This window comes from Oncorhynchus nerka, linkage group LG13 (assembly GCF_034236695.1).
Source record: "Oncorhynchus nerka isolate Pitt River linkage group LG13, Oner_Uvic_2.0, whole genome shotgun sequence".
Classification (NCBI taxonomy): domain Eukaryota; kingdom Metazoa; phylum Chordata; class Actinopteri; order Salmoniformes; family Salmonidae; genus Oncorhynchus; species Oncorhynchus nerka.
Window position 1 is genome coordinate 17143672 of NC_088408.1, and position 22896 is coordinate 17166567.

The window sequence follows — 22896 nt, forward strand, 5'->3', positions numbered from 1 at the left end:
TGAATTTCCAGGTGAACAAAAAGGAGATCAGTCGTTTGTCAAGTCAATCAAAAATCTATCCGGTTTATTACACGTTGTAACAGGGAGACACATGCAGAGAAAATGTCTAACTGGCCTCTTGGAGACGGGCCTTTTGTATCCAAATCAGATGTTCTATAAACACCAGCCTGACGGACAGTGACTTTGTCAGCTGCTACAGAATCATAAAGTGTTCATAGAATACCATCGATACAACACTGAATAATCAGTGTGTCCTTGGTCCTTGTACCTCCAGTCTGGCGTCAACCACTATCATCAGATATGATAATAATCCATAACAAGTCTAGTGACCATCAACCTGCACCTTGAGTTTTACAAATAGAACACTGGCAAGTATGTGTATTACAGAAATTCCAAATATGCTAAACATTGTGTTGATCACTAAATTAAATATAAACTTTATTCATCTTAAATATTCCCATTACAGCGAGCTACTCTAGATGAACGTCTCAACACACAATATAGTATGATTAAGCAATAAGGCCGGGGGTGTGGTATTTGGCCAATATACCACGGCTAAGGGCTGTTCTTAGGCGCGACACGGAGTGCCTGGACACAGTCCTTAGCCGTGGTATATTGTCCATATACCACAAACCCCCGGGGTGCCTTATTGCTATTATAAACTGTTTACAAGCATAATTAGAGCAGTAAAAATGCATGTTTTGTCATACCCGTTTGATATACCATGGCTGTCAGCCAATCAGAATTCAGGGCTCGAACCACCCAGTCAATGATATGATTTAACCCTACTGATCCTCATCTTCCACCCTCTATACATTCATCTGTCCTCCTCTCTGTCTCTCTTTATCTCTCGCTGTCTCACTCTTTCTCTCTCCCCCCCTCTCTCCAATAGGACCGGCCTTTCTTGAGAACAGAGCGGAACTCTCCCTCAGATCACACCAATGAGCTCTCTCCTCTTTTCGACCCTGTGAGTTATTGTTGTCAGGCCTGTTGATCACGGCTGATGTACTGTAGGGCCCTGCACATTGTGGTGTCTGTGTACACATTATACATGGTAATGACACTGGATGTCCTCTGCATGTCTTGTCATCAGATCATGGGCACTCATATGCCCTGCGAGGACCATAGCCCTTCCAACTCCACACCCACCTCAGGTAAGATGAATCCTCTCAATATACAGTATACAGCTTTTAGAGTTATTTGTTGAAATGATCTGAGTTATGGAACATTAAACTTTTGGAGAAAGGACAGGTAGGTGTTAACAGGTTTCTGATAGGGCTACCTGGATAAAGTTTGCCTTAAGCCATTCTCATCACCTGATCCATCTTCTATGCATTCACAGTTCACGCCCTTCGGCCTGGCGATATCAAAGTCGTAGCTGCAGTGGGAGACTCTCTGACAGTAAGTCACCTACTCCTTGTTTACCTTTTATCTGTAGTACATGATTGAGTTACTTTACATACTGTGAGCTAATCTACATTACCCAGTTGTAGGGCTGTCACTTATCATATGTGATTTCTATCTGTATTATTAAACTCATGCTATTGCTATCTCCATAACACTCTCTTTGACTGGTCGGCAGGCGGGCAACGGTGTCGGATCGGGATCCAGTGTTAACAACTTACTGGATGTTACGACGCAGTACCGGGGTTTATCATGGAGGTGGGTCCTTATCACCCCTGTAATAAAACAATAGTTCAGAGTGGAGTGTCAATGTCAGTTCATCTTTCTGTGCTGTGTGTTACCTGGGAGAGGTGAACACTAATCTATATGGTTGGCATCCCTAACCAGTCTATATTCTGTCTTTGTGTTTCTCAGTGTCGGTGGAGACGAGAACCTCACCACTGTCACCACTCTTCCCAGTGAGTGTCCTTTTCTTTTAACGCTGTCATCTTGTTTTAGTTATCAGGCTGCTCATGTAGCCAAATTGTTGCCAAAATGTTACCAAAATGTAGCCAAAATATTGATCAAATGCTGGAATTCACATTTACACATGTACAATAAGTAAGTAAAATACCGTTCTCCTATGTGTATCATTATCAAATCAAATCACATTTTATTTGTCACATGCGCCGAATACAACAGGTGTAGATCTTATGGTGAAATGCTTACTCACAAGCCCTTAACCAAACATGCTTTAAGAAGTTCAGGAAAAAATACAAATAATAAGTGTTAAGTAATTTAAAAAAAATAAAAGTGACAAATAATTAAATAGCAGCATTAAAATAACAAGCGAGGCTATATACAGGGGGAACCGGTACAGAGTCAATGTGCTGGGGCCCAGTTAGTTGAGGTAATTGTGTTAGTATGTACTGTACATGTAAGTAAAGTGACTATGCATAGATTATTAACAGAGAGTAGAAGCAGCGTAAAAGAGGGGTCTGGGTAGCCCTTTGATTAGCTGTTCAAGAGTCTTATGGCTTGGGGGTAGAAGCTGTTAAGAAGCCTTTTGGACCTCGACTTGGTGTTCCGGTACCGCTTGCTGTGCGGTAGCAGAGAGAACAGTCTACGACTAGGGTGGCTGGAGTCTTGGACAATTTTTATGGCCTTCCTCTGACACCCCCTGACATAGAGGTCCTGGATGGCAGGAAGTTTGGCCCCAGCGATGTACTGGTCCGTACGTACTACCCTCTGTAGTACCTTGCAGTTGAAAGGCTGAGCGGTTACTATACCAGGCAGTGGTACAACCAGTCAGGATGCTCTCGATCGTGCAGCTGTTGGGGTGGTATGCAAATTGGAGTGGGTCTAGGGTTTCTGGGATAATGGTGTTGATGTGAGCCATGACCAGCCTTTCAAAGCACTTCATGGCTACAGAAGTGAGTGCTATGGGTCGGTAGTCATTTAGGCAGGTTACCTTAGTGTTCTTGGGCACAGGGACTATGTTGGTCTGCTTGAAACATGTTGGTATTACAAACTCAGTCAGGGAGAGGTTGAAAATGTCAGTGAAGACACTTGCCAGTTGGTCAGCGCATGCTCTGAGTACACGCCCTGGTAATCCGTCTGGTCCTGCGAATGTGAATGTTGACCTGTTGAAAGGTCTTACATCGGCTACGGAGAGTGTGATCATACAGTAGTCTGGAACGGCTGGTGCTCTCATGCATGTTTCAGTGTTACTAGCCTCAAAGCGAGCATAGAAGTAATTTAGCTTGTCTGGTAGGTTCATGTCACTGGGCAGCTTGTGGCTGTGCTTCCCTTTGTAGTCTGTAACAGTTTGGAAGCCCTGCCCCATCGGGACGAGCGTCAGAGCCGGTGTAATACAATTAGATCTTAGTCCTGTATTGACACTTTGCCTGTTTGATGGTTCGTCGGAGGGCATAGCGGGATTTCTTATAAGTCCCGCTCCTTGAAAGCGGCAGCTCTACCCTTTATCTCAGTGCGGATGTTGCCTGTAATCCATGGCTTCTGGTTTTAGTGGTTCAATGTGGGCTACCCAGGTCAATGTATCCAGGTTGGACTGATGTGTCGTTTTCTTTTGTGTTGCTGCTCAGATATCCTGCGTGAGTTTAACCCCTCCCTGACCGGCTTCTCAGTGGGCAAAGGCAAAGAGCACACCCCTCAGGCCTTCCTCAACCAGGCTGTGGCCGGGGGAAAAGCCAAGTAAGTCTCATCACCCATCCATTTGATCATTTTCTATCCAGACATACCTGCCTCACTGACTGACTATATTTTACTGAATAGGTTTTACTGAAAATGTACTGAATAGGTTTTATATTGAATAGTTTATTTTGTTTTTATTTGCTGAATGGTGATGTTGGATTGTCTGTGTTTGTTTTGAAGAGACATACCAGAACAAGTGCGAGCATTGGTGGCCAGGATGAAGAATGACTCGGTTAGAGACTATCCTGAATTATATTTGAATCTTGGTGGGAAAAGTACCCAATTGTCATACTTGAGTAAAAGTATACATACCTTAATAGAAATGTACTCAAGTAAAAGTGAAAGTCACCCAGTAAAATACTACTTGAGTAAAAGTCTAAAAGTATTTGGTTCTAAATATACTTCAAAAGTAAATGTAATTACTAAAATATACTTACGTATTGAAAGCAAAAGTAAAAGTATAAATACATTTTCTTGTTTTTTAAATTTACGGATAGCCAGGGGTATATTGTAACACTCAATGCATTTGTGTTTCGTGAGTCTGACAGATCAGAGGTAGTTGGGATGACCACGTGTTCTCTTGATAAGTGTGTGAATTGGACCATTTTCCTGTCCTCCTAAGCATTCAACATTGTAATGAGTAATTTTGGGTGTCAGGCAAAATGTATAGAGTAAAAAGTACATTATTTCCTTTAGGAATGTAGTGAAATAAAAGTTAAATAAATAAATAGTCAAGTAAAGTACAGATACCCCAAAAAACGACTTAAGTAGTACTTTAAAGTATTTGTACTTAACACCACTGTCTACCACACATAGATTGATATAATACACAAGTTTATATTATCTGAACATGTCCCCTTACACAGCTTGTTAATTTCCAAGAAGACTGGAAAGTGATCACTTTGTTCATTGGAGGCAATGACATGTGTGACTACTGCTACAGCTCTGTGAGTACCAATACGATGTGTATATGTTACAATACAATGCGACACCATTCTGTATCGTGACCTTTTCTAACAACTCTGTCTGCAGTGATACTGTACTGGATGTGCATGTTCCATTGCTCTGACTGTCACTACCTGTTATTGCCCCACAGCTGGTTTATTCCACTGAGAACTATGTGCGACACATTCGTGAGTCTCTGGATTACCTTCATAAACAGGTAGGAGCAGAAGGCGTGTCACTGTTTTTTCTCTGAATTTGTCCCATTTCCACCTTCCTGCATTCACAGATCAGATCAGATAGCACAAGCTTTCCTCTGTTTTCAATTACTTTTTACAACTTGAAAAACATTCTCTCTCTCTCTCTCTCTCTCTCTCTCTCTCTCTCTCTCTCTCTCTCTTTCTCTCGGTCTCTCTCTTTCTCTCGGTCTCTCTCCTTCTCCCCCTCAAAGGTCCCTAGAGCCCTGGTCAATCTGGTTGAGCCACTCTACATCCCCGTCCTGAGACAGATGCACACAGACTTAAATGCAGATCTCAAGTGCCCTACCTGGCTTGTCAAGTAAGTGTCCGTCCCTGCAGGTGTAGAATCTAACTAGAGCACATATGTCAGAGTCAAGGCCCGCGGGCCACATCCGGCCCGCAAGAAGGTTTTTTACGGCCCCTGGGATGATCTTGATTTATTATTAGAACCGGCCCGCAGCAAGCCGGCAGCCCGCAGATCTTTTACACGCACCAATACTACATTTCCCACAATGCAAAGGTGACGCACCGAGCAGTAGGCTGCTTCATTTCAATATTTATTGGCACATCAGTCGTCAGCATCACAGTAAAATTAACTTTCAGATACCCATCAAAAATGGCAAAACGGAAGGTGGATACTGAGAACCGGGGGTTTCAAACAAGGTGGGAGTCGGAGTATATGTTCACGAAGGTAGCTGGAAAACCTGTGTGTCTTCTGTGTGGAGAAAGTGTGGCGGTACTGAAAGAGTATAATCTGAGACGACATTATGAAACGAAACACGCGGACAAAAACAAGAATATGGACATGGAACAAAGGCTACAAAAGGCAGAGGAATTAAAACGAGGCCTCAAATCTCGACAGGCTCTGTTCAAAAAGCCAAATCACAAGGCCAGGCTGCTGTCAAGGCCAGTTTTATTTTGGCAGAAGAGATCGCTAAATCAGCCCGGCCATTTACGGAGGGGGATTTCATCAAAAACTGCATGATTAAAGTTTGTGACGAAGTTTGCCCAGAAAAAGGCAACTCTTTTTAAATGTGAGTCTGAGCAGAAACACCATTGCCGAGAGAGTAGACCAGTTGTCCATCAATCTAAAAGAGCAGCTTGTGAAAAAGGGAAAAGATTTTATTGCATATTCCTTGGCTGTGGATGAGAGCACCGACATTTCTGACATTGCCCAGTTGTCAATTTTCATCCGCGGAGTGGACTCCAACCTAAGCGTGACAGAGGAGTTTTTGGCTTTACGTCCTATGCATGGCACAACTACGGGGCATGATTTGTATGAAGAGGTGTCAAGATGTGTAAATGAGATGGAGCTGCCTTGGGAAAAACTCGTGGGTTTGACAACCGACGGAGCACCTGCGATGTGTGGACACAGGAGCGGACTGGTGGCGAAGATACGGAAAAGATGCAAGAGGAAAACGCGACAGGTGAGCTGACAGCTTATCATTGTATCATACACCAGGAAGCGTTGTGCGGTAAAGCCTTGAAAATGGAGCATGTAATGAGCATCATCACGCACAGTTAACTTTATCAGAGCCAAAGGTTTGAATCACCGCCAGTTCAAGGCATTTCTGACGGAGTTAGAAACGGAGCATGGTGATTTGCCTTATCACACAGAGGTGCGATGGCTAAGCCAGGGAAAGGTGCTTCAAAGATGTTTCGAGCTTCGTGAGGAGATTTGTCTGTTCTTGGACAGCAAAGGGAAAGACACAACACAACTCCGAGACGAAATGTTTCTGTGTGAAATGGCTTTTCTGTGTGACATTACGAGTCATCTGAATGCAATAAACTTGCAGCTGCAGGGTCGGGATCGTGTCATCTCTGATATGTACAGTACAGTGAAGGCATTTAAAACCAAACTGACTCTGTGGGAGACGCAGATGCGGAAAGAAAATTTGAGCCACTTTCCCAGCTGCCAGACCATGAAAGAGAAGCTCTCTACCAGTGCGTTCCCGAGCACACAGTTGGCTGATAAAATAGGTATGCTTGCCGCTGACTTTCGACGCCGATTTGCTGACTTTGAAGCACAAAAAGCAGGTTGGAACTGCTCGGTAACCCATTTGCTGTTGACGTGGAAAGCTCACCACCAAACCTCCAAATGGAGTTGATTGACCTCCAATGCAATGATGCACTGAGGGCAAAATATGCGGCAGTGGGTGCTGCGGAGTTCGCCCGTTTCCTCCCGGCACAATGCCCCAGCTGCGCATCCAGGCTGCTCAAACGTTGTCTATGTTTGGCAGCACATACCTGTGTGAACAACTGTTTTCTTTGATGAACCTGAACAAAACATCACACAGAAGTCGACTTACTGCTGAACACCTCCACTCAATTCTGAGGATTTCTTCAGCTCAGAGCCTTACCCCGAACATTGATGAACTTGTGGAAAAGATGGGACACCACCAAGTATCACCTCAACCTCAAACAAGTGAACATTACTGTGCAATCACATATTTAGAGTTTTTACTCAGTTCAAGTTTAAAAGTTAAAATTTAATATTTGTTTTCACTGCATGTTACTTCTCCTTAAACAAAGTGTTGTTTTTGATTAATAGATTTTTGCACTTTATTTTTTTGTATTTCAATCCAATTATATTTTAAAAATATTTCAGTTGAGTGGATGATAGAAAATTGCTATTATTGTTTTTTCTTTGAAGTAAATTTAGCCCACTTTTGCTAAAATAGAAAATATAGTCTACTGATGGTGCCTTGAATACCGGTTTCTTTCATTTAATGTTCATGTTATGGGGATATTTATATAAAGGAAATTTGTCTTTTGTGTCTGTTGAAAATTAAAGATTACTGACAGAGCCATAAGAAAATATTGCTTTATTTATCTGATCATATTGTAATATATTTGTTAGGTTTTCAGTAGGTTCAATTAGGTTCACTAGACTATATGCGTCATTTAAAAAATTTTCAATGAACATTCGAACAGTCCGGCCCTCGTCTTGTAGCTGATTTTTTTATTTGGCCCTCCGTCCATTTGACTTTGACACCCCTGAACTAGAGCATTTGCTGGAAGGAGTTTTCACCATTGTAAAATCCATGATGGGGAATGTGCAAGTGCACACTTTGAATCTAGATGCAGCCTATCTATAATCCTCCTCATCAAGCCACCACTTTCATATGTTTGCCATATGCAGGGAAATGTGCCAATGTGCCAACACCTGATCTCTGAAATTAAGATCAATAACACCTGATCTCTGAAATGAAGATCAATAACACCTGATCTCTGAAATGAAGATCAATAACACCTGATCTCTGAAATGAAGATCAATAACACCTGATCTCTGAAATGAAGATCAATAACACCTGATCTCTGAAATTACGATCAATAACACCTGATCTCTGAAATGAAGATCAATAACACCTGATCTCTGAAATGAAGATCAATAACACCTGATCTCTGAAATGAAGATCAATAACACCTGATCTCTGAAATGAAGATCAATAACACCTGATCTTGTGTCTCTCCTTCAGTATTCTGTGTCCCTGTGTCATCTCGCCAAAGGAGGGTTCTGAAGCACTTCGTCAACTCAATGGTCTGAACAGAGATTATCAGGTATGGCAAAGACTAATTCTGCAGTGCATGTGGGACCACAATATTATACTTGACTCTATGGTAAATACTATAGTGCGTGATGATGAATTACCAATAACAAAAACAAACTAACCTCTTTCAGCGAGGACTGCATGAGCTTGTGGAGTCAGGACGGTACGACACTCATAACAACTTCACGGTGGTCCTGCAGCCTTTCCTACGAGACATCATCGTTCCCCAGACAGAGGTTAGGCACACTGCATTGTCACTCCTCTTGACTGTGAATCAACAACAGGTTAACTGATCAATCTGTGTGATTCCAATGCCCTTTCATGGCATTACACACACACACTCAAACTGTCCCCTCTGTCTCACCCACAGAATGGACGTCCAGACCGTACTTACTTCAGTCCTGACTGCTTCCATCTCAGTCAAAAGACCCATACTCTGATAGCCCGCGCTCTCTGGAATAACATGGTAAGACTCAATAACACTATCACAATATATCCATCTATAAATTATATAGAGCCTGACATGTCATCAATACATGTGACATGTCATGTATGTGTGTATGTATGTATGTATGTATGTATGTATGTATGTATGTATGTATGTATGTATGTATGTATGTATGTATGTATGTATGTATGTATGTGTGTGTGTGTGTGTGTGTGTGTGTGTGTGTGTGTGTGTGTGTGTGTGTGTGTGTGTGTGTTTATATATACTACCATTCAAAAGTTTGGGGTCACTTAGAAATGTCCTTGTCTAGAAGGCCAGCATCCCGAAGTCGCCTCTTCACTGTTGATGTTGAGACTTGTGTTTTGCGGGTACTATTTAATGAAGCTGTCAGTTGAGGACTTGTGAGGTGTCTGTTTCTCAAACTAGACACTCTAATGTACTTGTGCACTTGCTCAGTTGTGCACTGGGGCCTCCCACTCCTCTTTCTATTCTGGTTAAAGCCAATTTGCGCTGTTCTGTGAAGGAAGTAGTGCACAGCGTTGTACGAGATCTTCAGTTTCTTGGCAATTTCTCGAATGGAAAAGCCTTCATTTCTCAGAACAAGAATAGACTGACGAGTTTCAGGGCGAAAGTTATTTGTTTCTGGCCATTTTGAGCCACACATGCTGATGCTCAGAATACTCAACTAGTCTAAAGAAGGCCAATTTTATTTATTCTTTAAACAAAACAGTTTTCAGCTGTGCTAACATAATTGCAAAATAGTTTTCTAATGATCAATTAGCCTTTTAAAATGATAAACTTGGATTAACTAACACAATGTGCTATTGGAACACAGGAGTGATGGTTGCTGATAATGAGCCTCTGTACTCCTATGTAGATATTCCATGAGAAATCTGCCGTTTCCAGCTACAATAGTTATACATTAACAATGTCTACACTGTATTTCTGATCAATTTGATGTTATTTTAATGGACAAAAAATGTGCTTTTCTTTCAAAAACAAGGACATTTCTAAGTGATCCCAAACTTTTGAACGGTAGTGTGTGTATATATATATATTATATATACTGAAACTTTTGAACGGTAGTGTGTGTATATATATATATATTATATATACTGAAACTTTTGAACGGTAGTGTGTGTATATATATATATATTATATATACTGAAACTTTTGAACGGTAGTGTGTGTATATATATATATATATATATATTATATATACTGTGTATATATACTGTATAAATGGCTCTGACTGTTACTACCCAAAGCAGAATACTGTGTTTTGTCATTGAGGGACACAAATGACATATTCAGTTGATCCAGGATATCATAGCATCACCCCAGTTCTTTTGAATTTACTGAGATGTTAGTAAATCATTCTTCTTGCTCTTGTGTTCCCTTAGCTGGAGCCTCTGGGCAAGAAGACTGTCAAACTGTACTTTGACGATGGTATCCCTGTGAAATGCCCCTCTAAGGTACAGTCTTATGGCTCCACATGTTTACAATTGTAACAACTACAGAAGTACTGTGTTGTCTACACATCACTTCATGCCATTAACTGACTATATTTCGGTCAATCTTTTACAGAGAAGAGTTCTATAAGAACATAAGCCAGTTAATGAATATAAAGTGTTGATAGTACTATATGTTTAGCTTATGCAAATGTATCTCTGTCTTCCCCCAAGACCTCACCATTCGTGCGGACCTATGTCAACAGCAATTACACCTATGAGGAACCCGCCCCAACACCTCCACCAATCACGGTAGGCCACCCACCCAGGTTCAAATCTTTGTGACTTCTAGTAAAACATGTGTTGATAAGGTGGACCAGGCTAATACTTTCAAGAGATAATGGATAATGACAGCTGTTATTAAATAACTGTGTTCATCATTAATTTAGGGATGGTGGCATTGAACTGTGTTCATCATTAATTTAGGTATGGTGGCATTGATCTGTGTTCATCATTAATTTAGGTATGGTGGCATTGATGAAGGAAATGTGTTAAAATACTGTCTCACTTTGATCTGTCTCCCTGTCTGTCTGTCTGTCTGTCTGTCTGTCTGTCTGTCTGTCTGTCTGTCTGTCTGTCTGTCTGTCTGTCTGTCTGTCTGTCTGTCTGTCTGTCTGTCTGTCTGTCTGTCTGTCTGTCTGTCTGTCTGTCTGTCTGTCTGTCTGTCTGTCTGTCTGTCTGTCTGTCTGTCTGTCTGTCTGTCTGTCTGTCTGTCTGTCGTCTCTCCCAGAGCTGGGGAAGTGACTTCCCTTGTGTGGTCTTGGCTCCATCCACCTCTGTGCCTACATCAGGTGAGAGTGAGTGTGTTAAGAGATGACAAGGTTTCATAAGAGGAAGTGCATAGCTAAGGGAAGGCCAATGACCTGGTTGCATACATTTGTCCAACCCCCTTACCAGACCAATCAGATCAAATTGTATTGGTCACATACACGTGTTTAGCAGATGTTATTGCGGGTTTAGTGAAATGCTTGTGTTTCTAGCTCCGACAGTGCAGTAATACAGTTGAAGTCGGAAGTTTACATACACAGGTTGGAGTCATTAAAACTCATTTTTCAACCACTCCACACATTTCTTGTCAACAAACTATAGTTTTGGCAAGTCGGTTAGGACATCTACTTTGTGCATGACACAAGTAATGCCAATAACTGTTTACAGACAGATTATTTCACTTATAATTCACTGTATCACAATTCCAGTGGGTCAGAAGTTTACATACTCTTAAGTTGACTGTGCCTTTAAACAACTTGGAAAATTCCAGAAAATGATGTCATGGCTTTAGAAGCTTCTGATAGGCAATTTAAATAATTTGAGTCAACTGGAGGTGTACCTGTGGATGTATTTCAAGGCCTACCTTCAAACTCAGTGCCTCTTGGCTTGACATCATGGGAAAATCAAAAGAAATCAGCCAAGACCTCAGCATTTTTTTTGTAGACCTCCACAAGTCTGGTTCATCCTTGGGAGCAATTTCCAAACGCCTGAAGGTACCATGTTCATCTGTACAAACAATAGTACGCAAGTATAAACACCATGGGACCACGCAGCCATCATACCGCTCAGGAAGGAGACTCGTTCTGTCTCCTACAGATGAATGTACTTTGGTGCGAAAAGTGCAAATCAATCCCAGAACAACAGCAAAGGACCTTGTGAAGATGCTGGAGGAAACAGGTACAAAAGTATCTATATCCACAGTAAAATGAGTCCTATGTTGACATAACCTGAAAGGCCACTCAGCAAGGAAGAAGCCACTGCTCCAAAACCGGCATAAAAAAGCAAGACTATGGTTTGCAACTGCACATGGGGACAAAGATCGTACTTTTTGGAGAAATGTTCTCTGGTCTGATGAAACAAAAATAGAACTGTTTGGCCATAATGACCATCATTTTGTTTGAAGGAAAAAGGGGGAAGCTTGCAAGCTGAAGAACACCATCCCAACCATGAAGTACGGGGTGGCAGCATCATGTTGTGGGGGTGCTTTGCTGCAGGAGGGATTGGTGCACAAAATAGATGGCATCATGAGCATGGAAATTATGTGGATATATTGAAGTAACATCTCAAGACACCAAGTTAAAGCTTGGTCGTAAATGATTCTTCCAAATGGACAAATACCCCAAGCATACTTCCAAAGTTGTGGCAAAATGGCTTAAGGACAACAAAGTCAAGGCATTGGAGTGGCCATCACAAAGACCTGACCTCAATCCTGTAGAAAATTTGTGGGCAGAACTGAAAAAGCATGTGTGAGCAAGGAGGCCTACAAACCAGACTCAGTTACACCAGCTTTGTCAGGAGGAATGGGCCAAAATTCACCCAACTTATTGTGGGAAGCTTGTGGAAGGCTGGCTACCCGAAATGTTTGACCCAAGTTAAATATTTTAAAGGCAATGCTACCAAATACATATTGAGTGTATGTAAACTTCTGATCCACTGGGAATGTGATGATAGATATAAAAGCTTAAATAAATCATTCTCTCCACTATTATTCTGACATTTCACATTCTTAAAATAAAGTGGTGATCCTAACTGACCTAAGACAGGGAATTTTTACTTGGATTAAATGTCAGGAATTGTGGAAGAACTGAGTTTAAATGTATTTGGCTAAGGTGTATGTAAACTTCCGACTTCAACTGTATGTAACAAGTAATATCTAACAATTTCACAACATATACCCAATACACACAAAGTAAAGGAATGTTATTAAGAATATATAAATATATGGACGAACAATGTCAGAGCGGCCTAGACTAAGATACATTAGAATAGTATAGAATACAGTATATACACATGAGATGAGTAGTGCAAGATATGTAAACATTATTACAGTGACTAGTGTTCTGTTTTTTAAAGTGACCAGTGATTTCAAGTCTATGAAAAAGACAGCAGCCTCTATACATAGACACTACATGTCTGAGATAACTGTCCAATCACACAACATGTCTGAGATGGGTGTCCAATCACACTACATGTCTGAGATAAGTGTCCAATCACACTACATGTCTGAGATAAGTGTCCAATCACACAACATGTCTGAGATGGGTGTCCAATCACACTACATGTCTGAGATAAGTGTCCAATCACACTACATGTCTGAGATGGGTGTCCAATCACACTACATGTCTGAGATGGGTGTCCAATCACACTACATGTCTGAGATGGGTGTCCAATCACACTACATGTCTGAGATGGGTGTCCAATCACACTACATGTCTGAGATGGGTGTCCAATCACACTACATGTCTGAGATGGGTGTCCAATCACACTACATGTCTGAGATAGGTGTCAAAACCCAACAAATGATAGCAGTGTATGATAACTATGTTGTAACATTATGGACTATGGGAAGTGGAGTGTATTTGTGTTGATTGATCAATTCGTGACTCTGTCCCCAGTTCATAAGCTGCGACCAGGAGACATCAAGGTGGTGGCAGCACTGGGAGACTCAAACACGGTAAGTGTGTGTATGCATGTGCCTGCATCCGTGCATGTGTGCGTGTAGAACAAAACTTGCCTGTCAGACTTTTATATTATCCTTTGTGCTGAGAGGACATATTCTTTACATGGTGGGTTGTTCATGTGCCTTTGTTGTCATCTGTTTGCAGGCAGCAGTTGGAGCCAAGGCAAAGAATGTGTTGCAGCTCAACACGCAGTACAAAGGAGTGTCATGGAGGTACAGTGTATTTGGAAAGTATTCAGACCCCTTGACTTTTTCCAAATGTTGTTAGGTTACAGGCATATTCTAAAATTAATTAAATTGTTTTTCCCCCTCATAAATCTACACACATAAATTCCCATAATGACAATGCAAAAACAGGTCTTTAGACATTTTGGCAAATATATTATAAAAAAAAACAGAAAAACCTTATTTACATAAGTATTCAGACCCTTTGCTATGAGACTCAAAGTACTGTACATACATTCTGTAATAAATCATGCACCAACATAGTCCAAATGCACAGCATACATGTTATGGACCACTTGCAGAGCACATTGATACTGCCAGATTGTTTGAACACTGGTCAACAGGGAAATCGACTAAATGTGTGTGTATTTCTGCAGCATCGGAGGAGATCAGGCCTTGGACACTGTCACCACACTACCAAGTGAGTCACTATTTTCTCTTGTCTCTCTCATCCTATTGGCTCATCTTATCTGCCCATTAAAATTATCCAAATGAGCCATAACTTCACATATTTCTGTAACATTGTTGGAGAAAGGCTGCAATGAATACATAGGAGGTTAGTGGCACCTTAATTGGGGAGATCGGGCTCATGTTAATGACTGGAGCGGAATTAGTGGAATGGTATCAAATACATGGTTTTGCTCTGTTCTGGACATTATTAAGAGTTGTTCTCCCCTCAGCAACCTCCTGTGAATGAATACCCAGTGCAAATGATTTTGTAGATGTTCAGCATTTACAGATACATCCATAAGATGGCAGTCTCAGCATATGATCTCATGACATTCCTCTGGAGTGCAGCCTCCTTGCATAGAGGAAACATGGTTCATCCAGCTGGCAGCGCTCTCTCTGTAATAAAGCTAAAATGGACCATTTGATAATGAAACGTCTGCCTATTTTCCAGCTCTAGTTTTTTTTTCTCTCTCTCTCAGACATCCTGAAGAAATTCAACCCTTCCCTCTATGGCTTCTCCAAGGGTCAGGGCTTCCTGCAGAATAGTGGCTTCAACATGGCGGTGCCTGGAGCCAAGGCCTTGTGAGTAGAGAGATAAGATTAGACCTCTGTGTGCCCTCATCCACTCACTGTCCTCTTTTTCCAGTAACACTATTTCCAATCCTCTTTTTTTTAAAGTATCATCACCTCCCCATCAGTTTCTCCTGTCCTGTCTTCTCATTTGAACAAAGGCATAACAAACACTAAAGCAAACGTTTCTTTGTCTCTTCTAGTGAGATCCCAGCCCAAGTCCAAGCTCTCATCAAGGCCATGAAAGATGATGAGGTGAGACTGGTCTATGCCCCATTGGCACCTATTCCCTACATACTGCACTACTTTTGACCAGAGCTCTATGGGCCCTGGTCAAAAGTAGTGCACTACATAGGGGACAGGGTGCCGTTTGGGATGCAAGCCTCTTCCATGACTCTATCACTGTGTTGAATAGTTATACTAAACTCAGTTTCTAAGGATAATGACATATTGTTGTATTATGAGTGTATGATCATCTATAGCTACAGTATGTCTCTCTTGTCATTGTCTCCCTCTTTACACTCACACAGAAGGTGCATTTTGAACATGATTGGAAGCTAGTGACCTTATTCGTTGGCGCCAGAGATCTTTGTGATTATTGCATGGACCAGGTATGTATTCTTATCTTAAAGTCAAACATACAGTGGACAATTATTATAATTTTAATAGTGGTAGTGTCCAAAAATAGTGTTTAAAAAAGTGTTATTTAAGCTCTACTTTACACAGAACAACCTTACACCCAAGAACTACAGTGAGAATCTGATGTTGAGCTTGGACATGCTGTACAAAGAGGTTAGTGATGGAAGGCTTGGTGTTCAGAATCATTTTCAGAATTTTAAGATCTTAAGCCAAATATCATGCCATCTCCCTCCATCTCTCTCTAAGGTACCGAGGGTAATGGTCAATGTTGTCGAGGTTCTGGAGATGGATCCATTGAGGAGAGTGACTAAGGATGCTCTGGTCTGCACCCTTATGCAGAGGTTTGTATGAAAACTCCCCATTTCCCTACGAAGACGGTAGCTACACCCACTGCATCATATGCCTGTAGAATATGTAAATTCACAGCGTTAGTGAATGTTTTCCGTTCAAGTGTCTTTGTTATGCACAGAAATGCTTGCCCCTGCTTTTTCAACCCTGAAGAGAACTCTCCTGAGCTTACCGAGGTCAATCGGATCAACCAGGAATACCAGGTAAGGGCAGAACAGGGTCTGAACACAGGAGGTTGATGGCACCTTAATTGGGGAGGACGGGCTCATTAAAAAATATATATATATATATACTTCACCTTTATTTAACCAGGTAGGCTAGTTGAGAACAAGTTCACATTTACAACTGCGACCTGGCCAAGATAAAGCAAAGCAGTTTGACAAATACAACAACACAGAGTTACACATGGAATAAACAAACATACAGTCAATAATACAGAAGAAAAAGTATATATACAGTGTGTGCATATGAGGTAGGATAAGGGAGGTAAGGCAATAAATAGGTGGCGAAGTAATTACAATATAGCAATTAAACACTGGAATGGGAGATGTGCAGAAGATGTATGTGCAAGTAGAGATATTGGGGTGCAAAGGAGCAAGATAAATAAATAAATACAGTATGGGGATGAGGTAGTTGGGTGGGCTTTTCACAGATGGGCTATGTACAGGTGCAGTGATCTGTGAAATGTTCTGACAGCTGGTGCTTAAAGCTAGTGAGGGAGATATGAGTCTCCAGCTTCAGTGATTTTTGCAGTTTGTTCCAGTCATTGGCAGCAGAGAACTGGAAGGAAAGGCGACCAAAGGAGGTGTTGGCTTTGGGGGTGACCAGTGAGATATACCTGCTGGAGCATGTGCTACGGGTGGGTGCTGCTATGGTGACCAGTGAGCTGAGATAAGGCGGGGCTTTACCTAGCAGAGACTTGTAGATGACCTGGAGCCAGTGGGTTTGGCGACAAGTATGAAGCGAAGGCCAGCCAACGAGACTGTACAGGTCGCAGTGGTGGGTAATATATGGGGCTTTGGTGACAAAACGGATGGCACTGTGATAGACTGCATCCAATTTGTTGAGTAGAGTGTTGGAGGCTATTTTGTAAATGACATCGCCAAAGTTGAGGATCGGTAGGATGGTCAGTTTTACGAGGGTATGTTTGGCAGCATGAGCGAAGGATGCTTGTTGTGAAATAGGAAGCCGATTCTAGATTTAATTTTGGATTGGAGATGCGACATCATTGATGTATACAGAGAAGAGAGTTGGCCTGAGAATTTAACCCTGTGGCACCCCATAGAGACTGCCAGAGGTCCGGACAACAGCCCCCCCTCCGATTTGACACACTGAACTCTATCAGAGAGGTAGTTGGTGAACCAGGCGAGGCAATCATTTGAGAAACCAAGGCTGTTGAGTCTGCCAATAAGAATGTGGTGATTGACAGAGTCGAAAGCCTTGGCCAGGTCGATGAATACGGCTGCACAGTAATGTCTCTTATTGATGCAAGCGGCAACGGTGAGAGACTTGTTTCTGGAAAGATGGATTTTTAAAAGTAGAAGCTCATATTGTTTGGGTACAGACCTGGATAGTAAGACAGAACTGGTAATGGCTGGAGTGGAATGGTTTTAAATACATTCCACATGGTTTCCATGTGTTTGATGCCATTACATTTACTCCGTTCCACCACTTATTATGAGCCGTCCTCCCCTCAGCAGCTTCAACTGGGTCTGAACTACCATTCTGAACAACTGGGATTTTAACTCTATAAGGAATTGTCATGTGTTACTGGTATGTAAGGTCTTGGCCAATGTTCCAATGTGTGGAGTAAAGTGTGTTACTCACAGATACATGAGTTCTACAGGTAAAGATACAGGCATTCAATGTGATCAGATCAATCTAGCGTAACTCTACAATACTTAACATTCTCTCTTTGTTCGCTCTAATCTCTCTGTGCTTCTGTCCAGATGGAGACTGAGCGAGTGGTCTCTGGGGGGCAATATGATGGGCGAGAGGACTTCGCTGTCGTCGTACAACCCTACTTCCGAAACGCCTTTGTCCCTTTCATTGGGGTGAGTGTGGTTTAACTGCACACACACACGCACACATGCACACACGTATGTGCAAGCAAAGACACACACACACACACACACACACATTGACACTGTTCTCTTGTCTCCACAGGATGGGAAGCCTGATTTGAGTTTCTTCTCGGTGGACTGTTTCCACATCAGTGAGCGAGCACACGCTGAGATGGCCATCGCTCTCTGGAACAACATGGTGAGGACAGTCACTTAGAGAGTAGTCCAGTCCCAGATCTGTTTGTGGAGGAATGCAAAAGGAGGAGGAAGTGTGCAACATTAAAAAGGGCACTTAAAACAAGAAAAGGAATGTACACTAATGTCAGATATGGAACTAATCAGATTTTGTGTGATTATACAACATGAAATTCAACACTTGTTGCATTGCCAACTCCTATGGTCGTTGTCAAGACAGCACCCACAGATCTGGGACCAGGCTGCATAGAGTGCACTCTGAGACATAACTCACAACACATGAGCTATGGCCATAGTATTTCATGTTTATGTAGGTTGCAACACATGAGCTATGGCCAGAGTATTTCGTGTTTATGTAGGTTACAACACATGAGGTATGGCCATAGTATTTCGTGTTTATGTAGGTTACAACACAAGAGCTATGGCCATATTTCGTGTTTATGCATGCTTTTCAACCGTTCACTACTCTGGACGGTAGAGAAATGGTTATTGAAATTCTCAATTATAGTGGATTTATCGGTGGTGACAGTGTTTCCTAGCCTCAGAGCAGTGGGCAGCTGGGAGGAGGTGCTCTTATTCTCAAAGGACTTTACAGTGTCCCAGAACTTTTTTGAGTTTGTACTACAGGATGCAAATTTCTGTTTGAAAAAGCTAGCCTTAGCTTTCCTAACTGCCTGTGTATATTTGTTCCTAACTTCCCTGAAAAGTTGCATATCCCGGGGGCTATGCGATGCTAATGCAGAACACCACAGGATGTTTTTGTGCTGGTCAAGGGCAGACAGGTCTGGAGTTAACCAAGGACTATATCTATTCCTAGGTCAACATTTTTTGAATGGGGCATGCTTATTTAAGATGGTGAGGAAGGCACTTTTAAAGAATAACCAGGCATCCTCTACTGACGGGATGAGGTCAGTGTCATTCCAGGATACCCCGGCCAGGTCGATTAGAAAGGCCTGCTCGCCTAAGTGTTTTAGGGAGCGTTTGACAGTGATGCGGGGTGGTCGTTTGGTCACAGACCCATTCCGGATGCAGGCAATGAGGCAGTGATCGCTGAGATCTTGATTGAAAACAGCAGAGGTGTATTTGGAGGGCGATAGTTAGGATGATATCTGTGAGGGTGCCCATGTTTACGGATTTGGGGTTGTACCTGGTCGGTTCATTGATAATTTGTGTGACATTGAGGGCATCAAGCTTAGATTGTAGGATGGCCGGGGTGTTAAGCATGTCCCAGTTTAGGTCACCTAGTAGCACGAGCTCCGAAGATAGATGGGGGGCAATCAGTTCACATATCGTGTCGAGGGCACAGCTGGGGGCAGAAGGTGGTCGATAGCAAACAGCAACAGAAAGAGACTTGTTTCTGGAAAGGTGGATTTTTAGAAGTAGAAGCTCAAATTGTTTGGGTATAGACTTGGATAGTAATACAGAACTCTGCAGGCTATCTTTGCAGTAGATTGCAACACCGCCCCCTTTGGCAGTTCTATCTTGGTGGAAAATGTTAAAGTTAGGGATGGAGATGTCAGGGTTTTTGGTGGTTTTCCTAAGCCAGGATTCAGACACGGCTATGACATCTGGTTTGGCAGAGTGTGCTAAAGCAGTGAGTAAAACATACTTAGCAAGTAGGCTTCTAATGTTAACATGCATGAAACCAAGGCTTTTACGGTTACAGATGTCAACAAATGAGAGCACCTGGGGAGTGGGAGTGGAGCTAGGCACTGCAGGACCTGGATTAACCTTTACATCACCAGAGGAACAGAGGAGAAGTAGGATAAGGGTACGGCTAAAGGCTATACGAACTGGCCGTCTAGCACGTTTGGAACAGAGAGTAAAAGGAGCAGGTTTCTGGGCACGATAGCATAGATTCAAGGCATAGTGTACAAACAAAGGTAAGGTACGATGTGAGTTCATTGGAGGTAAACCTAGGACTGAGTAATGATGAGAGAGATATAGTCTCTAGAGACGTTTAAACCAGGTGATGTCATCGCATATGTAGGAGGTGGAACAACATGGTTGGTTAAGGCATATTGAGCAGGCTAGAGGCTCTACATTGAAATAAGACAGTAATCACTAACCAGGACAGCAATGGACGAGGCATGTTGATATTAGAAAGAGGCATGCGTAGCCAAGTGAAACATATGGGTCCAGTGAGTGGTTGGGCTGGCTGGGGACACGGCGATTCAGACAGTTAGCATGCCTGTGCTAACAAGCTAGCAGAAGGGCCTTTGGGAGACGTCGCGATGGAGGTAAGTCCGTTTTTGCCTCTTCTTGCGGTAACGTCGATAGACCAGTCGTGGAATTAGTAGGGTTCCAAGTAGCTTTAGGTAGCTAGCAGGCCGTGGTTAGCAGAATGGGCCTTCAGAGGACGTTGCGCCTGAGAGGCCTGTTAGAATCCTCGGGCAGATTATGTCGCTATTCCAGTCGTAGAGGATCGGTGGGGTTCCTTGCCCCGTACCGGCAGTAGAAGGGGTCCGGATATTGTAGCCCAGGAATGGGCTTTGGTGGTAGCCCAGGAGCCCTAGCCAGGCTAGCTTCAGGCTAATTGGTGCTTGCTCCGGGATGGAAACGCTAGCTAGGAGTAGTCACCCGGGATTGCGGTTAGCTAGTTGCGAAGATCCAGATGAAAATGTTCAGAGTTGGAGAATCCGGGGATATGGGTAGAAAAAAAATATATACAGTATATATGTCCGTTATGCTCTGGTTTGAGTCACGTTGTACGAACTGGTGAGAGATTTCCGAGCTAAAGGTTAGCTGACCGCTAGCAGTGGTTTACTGGTAGTTAGCTGGCTAGCTTTAGTTTAGGGATTCCAGATCCGAAATAAATAGAAATACTTATACCACCCACCACTGCAACCTGTATGCTCTAGTCGGCTGGCCCTCACTACATATTTGTCGCCAGACCCACTGGCTCCAGGTCATCTATAAGTCTATGCTAGGTAAAGCTCCGCCTTATCTCAGCTCACTGGTCACGATAACAACACCCACCCGTAGCATGCGCTCCAGCAGGTATATCTTACTGGTCGTACCCAAAGCCAACACCTCCTTTGGCCGCCTTATCCTTCCAGTTCTCTGCTGCCAATGACTGGAATGAATTGCAAAAATCGCTGAAGCTGGAGACTTATATTTCCCTCACTAACTTTAAACATCAGGTGTCTGAGCAGCTAACCGATCTCTGCAGCTGTACATAGCCCATCTGTAAATAGCCCACCCAATCTACCTACCTCATCCCCATATTGTTTTTATTTTATTTTCTGCTTTTTTGCACACCAGTATTTCTTCTTGCACATCATCATCTGCTCATCTATCACTCCAGTGTTATTTTGCTAAACTGTAATTACTTCGCTACAATGGCCTATTTATTGCCTTACCTCCTCACGCCATTTGCACACACTGTATATAGACTCTTTTTTTTCTATTGTGTTATTGACTGTACGCTTGTTTATTCCATGTGTAACTCTGTGTTGTTGTTTGTGTCTCACTGCTTTGCTTTATCTTGGCCAGGTCGCAGTTGTAAATGAGAACTTGTTCTCAACTAACTTACCTGGTTCAATAAAGGTGAAATAAAAATAAATAAAAAAGGTTACCGCACATGAGCTATGGCCATAGTATTTCGTGTTTATGTAGGTCACAACACATGAGCTATGGCCATAGTATTTCATGTTTATGTAGGTCACAACACATGAGCTATGGCCATAGTATTTCATGTTTATGTAGGTTACAACACATGAGCTATGGCCATAGTATTTCATGTTTATGTAGGTTACAACACATGAGCTATGGCCATAGTATATCATGTTTATGTAGGTTACAACACATGAGCTATGGCCATAGTATATCATGTTTATGTAGGTTACAACACATGAGCTATGGCCATAGTATTTCGTGTTTATGTAGGTTACAACACATGAGCAATGGCCATAGTATTTCATGTTTATGTAGGTTACAACACATGAGCTATGGCCATAGTATTTCGTGTTTATGTAGGTTACAACATCAACTAACATCAAGGCGGTGGCCCGTTCCTGTAGGTTCATGCTCTACAACATCCGCAGAGTACGACCCTGCCTCACACAGGAAGCGGCGCAGGTCCTAATCCAGGCACTTGTCATCTCCCGTCTGGATTACTGCAACTCGCTGTTGGCTGGGCTCCCTGCCTGTGCCATTAAACCCCTACAACTCATCCAGAACGCCGCAGCCCGTCTGGTGTTCAACCTTCCCAAGTTCTCTCACGTCACCCCGCTCCTCCGCTCCCTCCACTGGCTTCCAGTTGAAGCTCGCATCCGCTACAAGACCATGGTGCTTGCCTACGGAGCTGTGAGGGGAACGGCACCTCAGTACCTCCAGGCTCTGATCAGGCCCTACACCCAAACAAGGGCACTGCGTTCATCCACCTCTGGCCTGCTCGCCTCCCTACCACTGAGGAAGTACAGTTCCCGCTCAGCCCAGTCAAAACTGTTCGCTGCTCTGGCCCCCCAATGGTGGAACAAACTCCCTCACGACGCCAGGACAGCGGAGTCAATCACCACCTTCCGGAGACACCTGAAACCCCACCTCTTTAAGGAATACCTAGGATAGGATAAAGTAATCCCTCTCACCCCCCCTCCCCCTGAAAAGATTTAGATGCACTACTGTTCCACTGGAGGTCATAAGGTGAATGCACCAATTTGTAAGTCGCT

At 42.8% G+C, this 22896-nt stretch overlaps 1 protein-coding gene across 5 annotated transcripts in view; it reads left to right on the forward strand.

The window, feature by feature from the left end:
• The window catches only part of LOC135574667 (phospholipase B1, membrane-associated-like), a 37444-nt gene that overhangs the window by 10388 nt on the left and 4160 nt on the right, over positions 1-22896 (forward strand). For 2 of the 5 annotated variants that reach the window (XM_065026218.1, XM_065026219.1), the window contains exons 14-41: positions 893-967; positions 1094-1154; positions 1343-1401; positions 1583-1662; positions 1819-1862; positions 3489-3597; positions 3778-3829; positions 4464-4544; positions 4694-4759; positions 4991-5097; positions 8258-8339; positions 8461-8565; positions 8700-8795; positions 10181-10252; positions 10463-10540; positions 11019-11079; positions 13672-13730; positions 13882-13949; positions 14339-14382; positions 14891-14993; positions 15185-15236; positions 15512-15592; positions 15693-15773; positions 15867-15961; positions 16090-16171; positions 17918-18022; positions 18135-18230; positions 19893-19997. In XM_065026218.1, coding sequence (XP_064882290.1) covers positions 893-967; positions 1094-1154; positions 1343-1401; positions 1583-1662; positions 1819-1862; positions 3489-3597; positions 3778-3829; positions 4464-4544; positions 4694-4759; positions 4991-5097; positions 8258-8339; positions 8461-8565; positions 8700-8795; positions 10181-10252; positions 10463-10540; positions 11019-11079; positions 13672-13730; positions 13882-13949; positions 14339-14382; positions 14891-14993; positions 15185-15236; positions 15512-15592; positions 15693-15773; positions 15867-15961; positions 16090-16171; positions 17918-18022; positions 18135-18230; positions 19893-19997 — 2199 coding nt within the window. The remainder of the gene's footprint in view (positions 1-892; positions 968-1093; positions 1155-1342; positions 1402-1582; positions 1663-1818; positions 1863-3488; positions 3598-3777; positions 3830-4463; positions 4545-4693; positions 4760-4990; positions 5098-8257; positions 8340-8460; positions 8566-8699; positions 8796-10180; positions 10253-10462; positions 10541-11018; positions 11080-13671; positions 13731-13881; positions 13950-14338; positions 14383-14890; positions 14994-15184; positions 15237-15511; positions 15593-15692; positions 15774-15866; positions 15962-16089; positions 16172-17917; positions 18023-18134; positions 18231-19892; positions 19998-22896) is intronic. The other 3 variants (XM_065026220.1, XM_065026221.1, XM_065026222.1) reach the window with 3 other exon arrangements.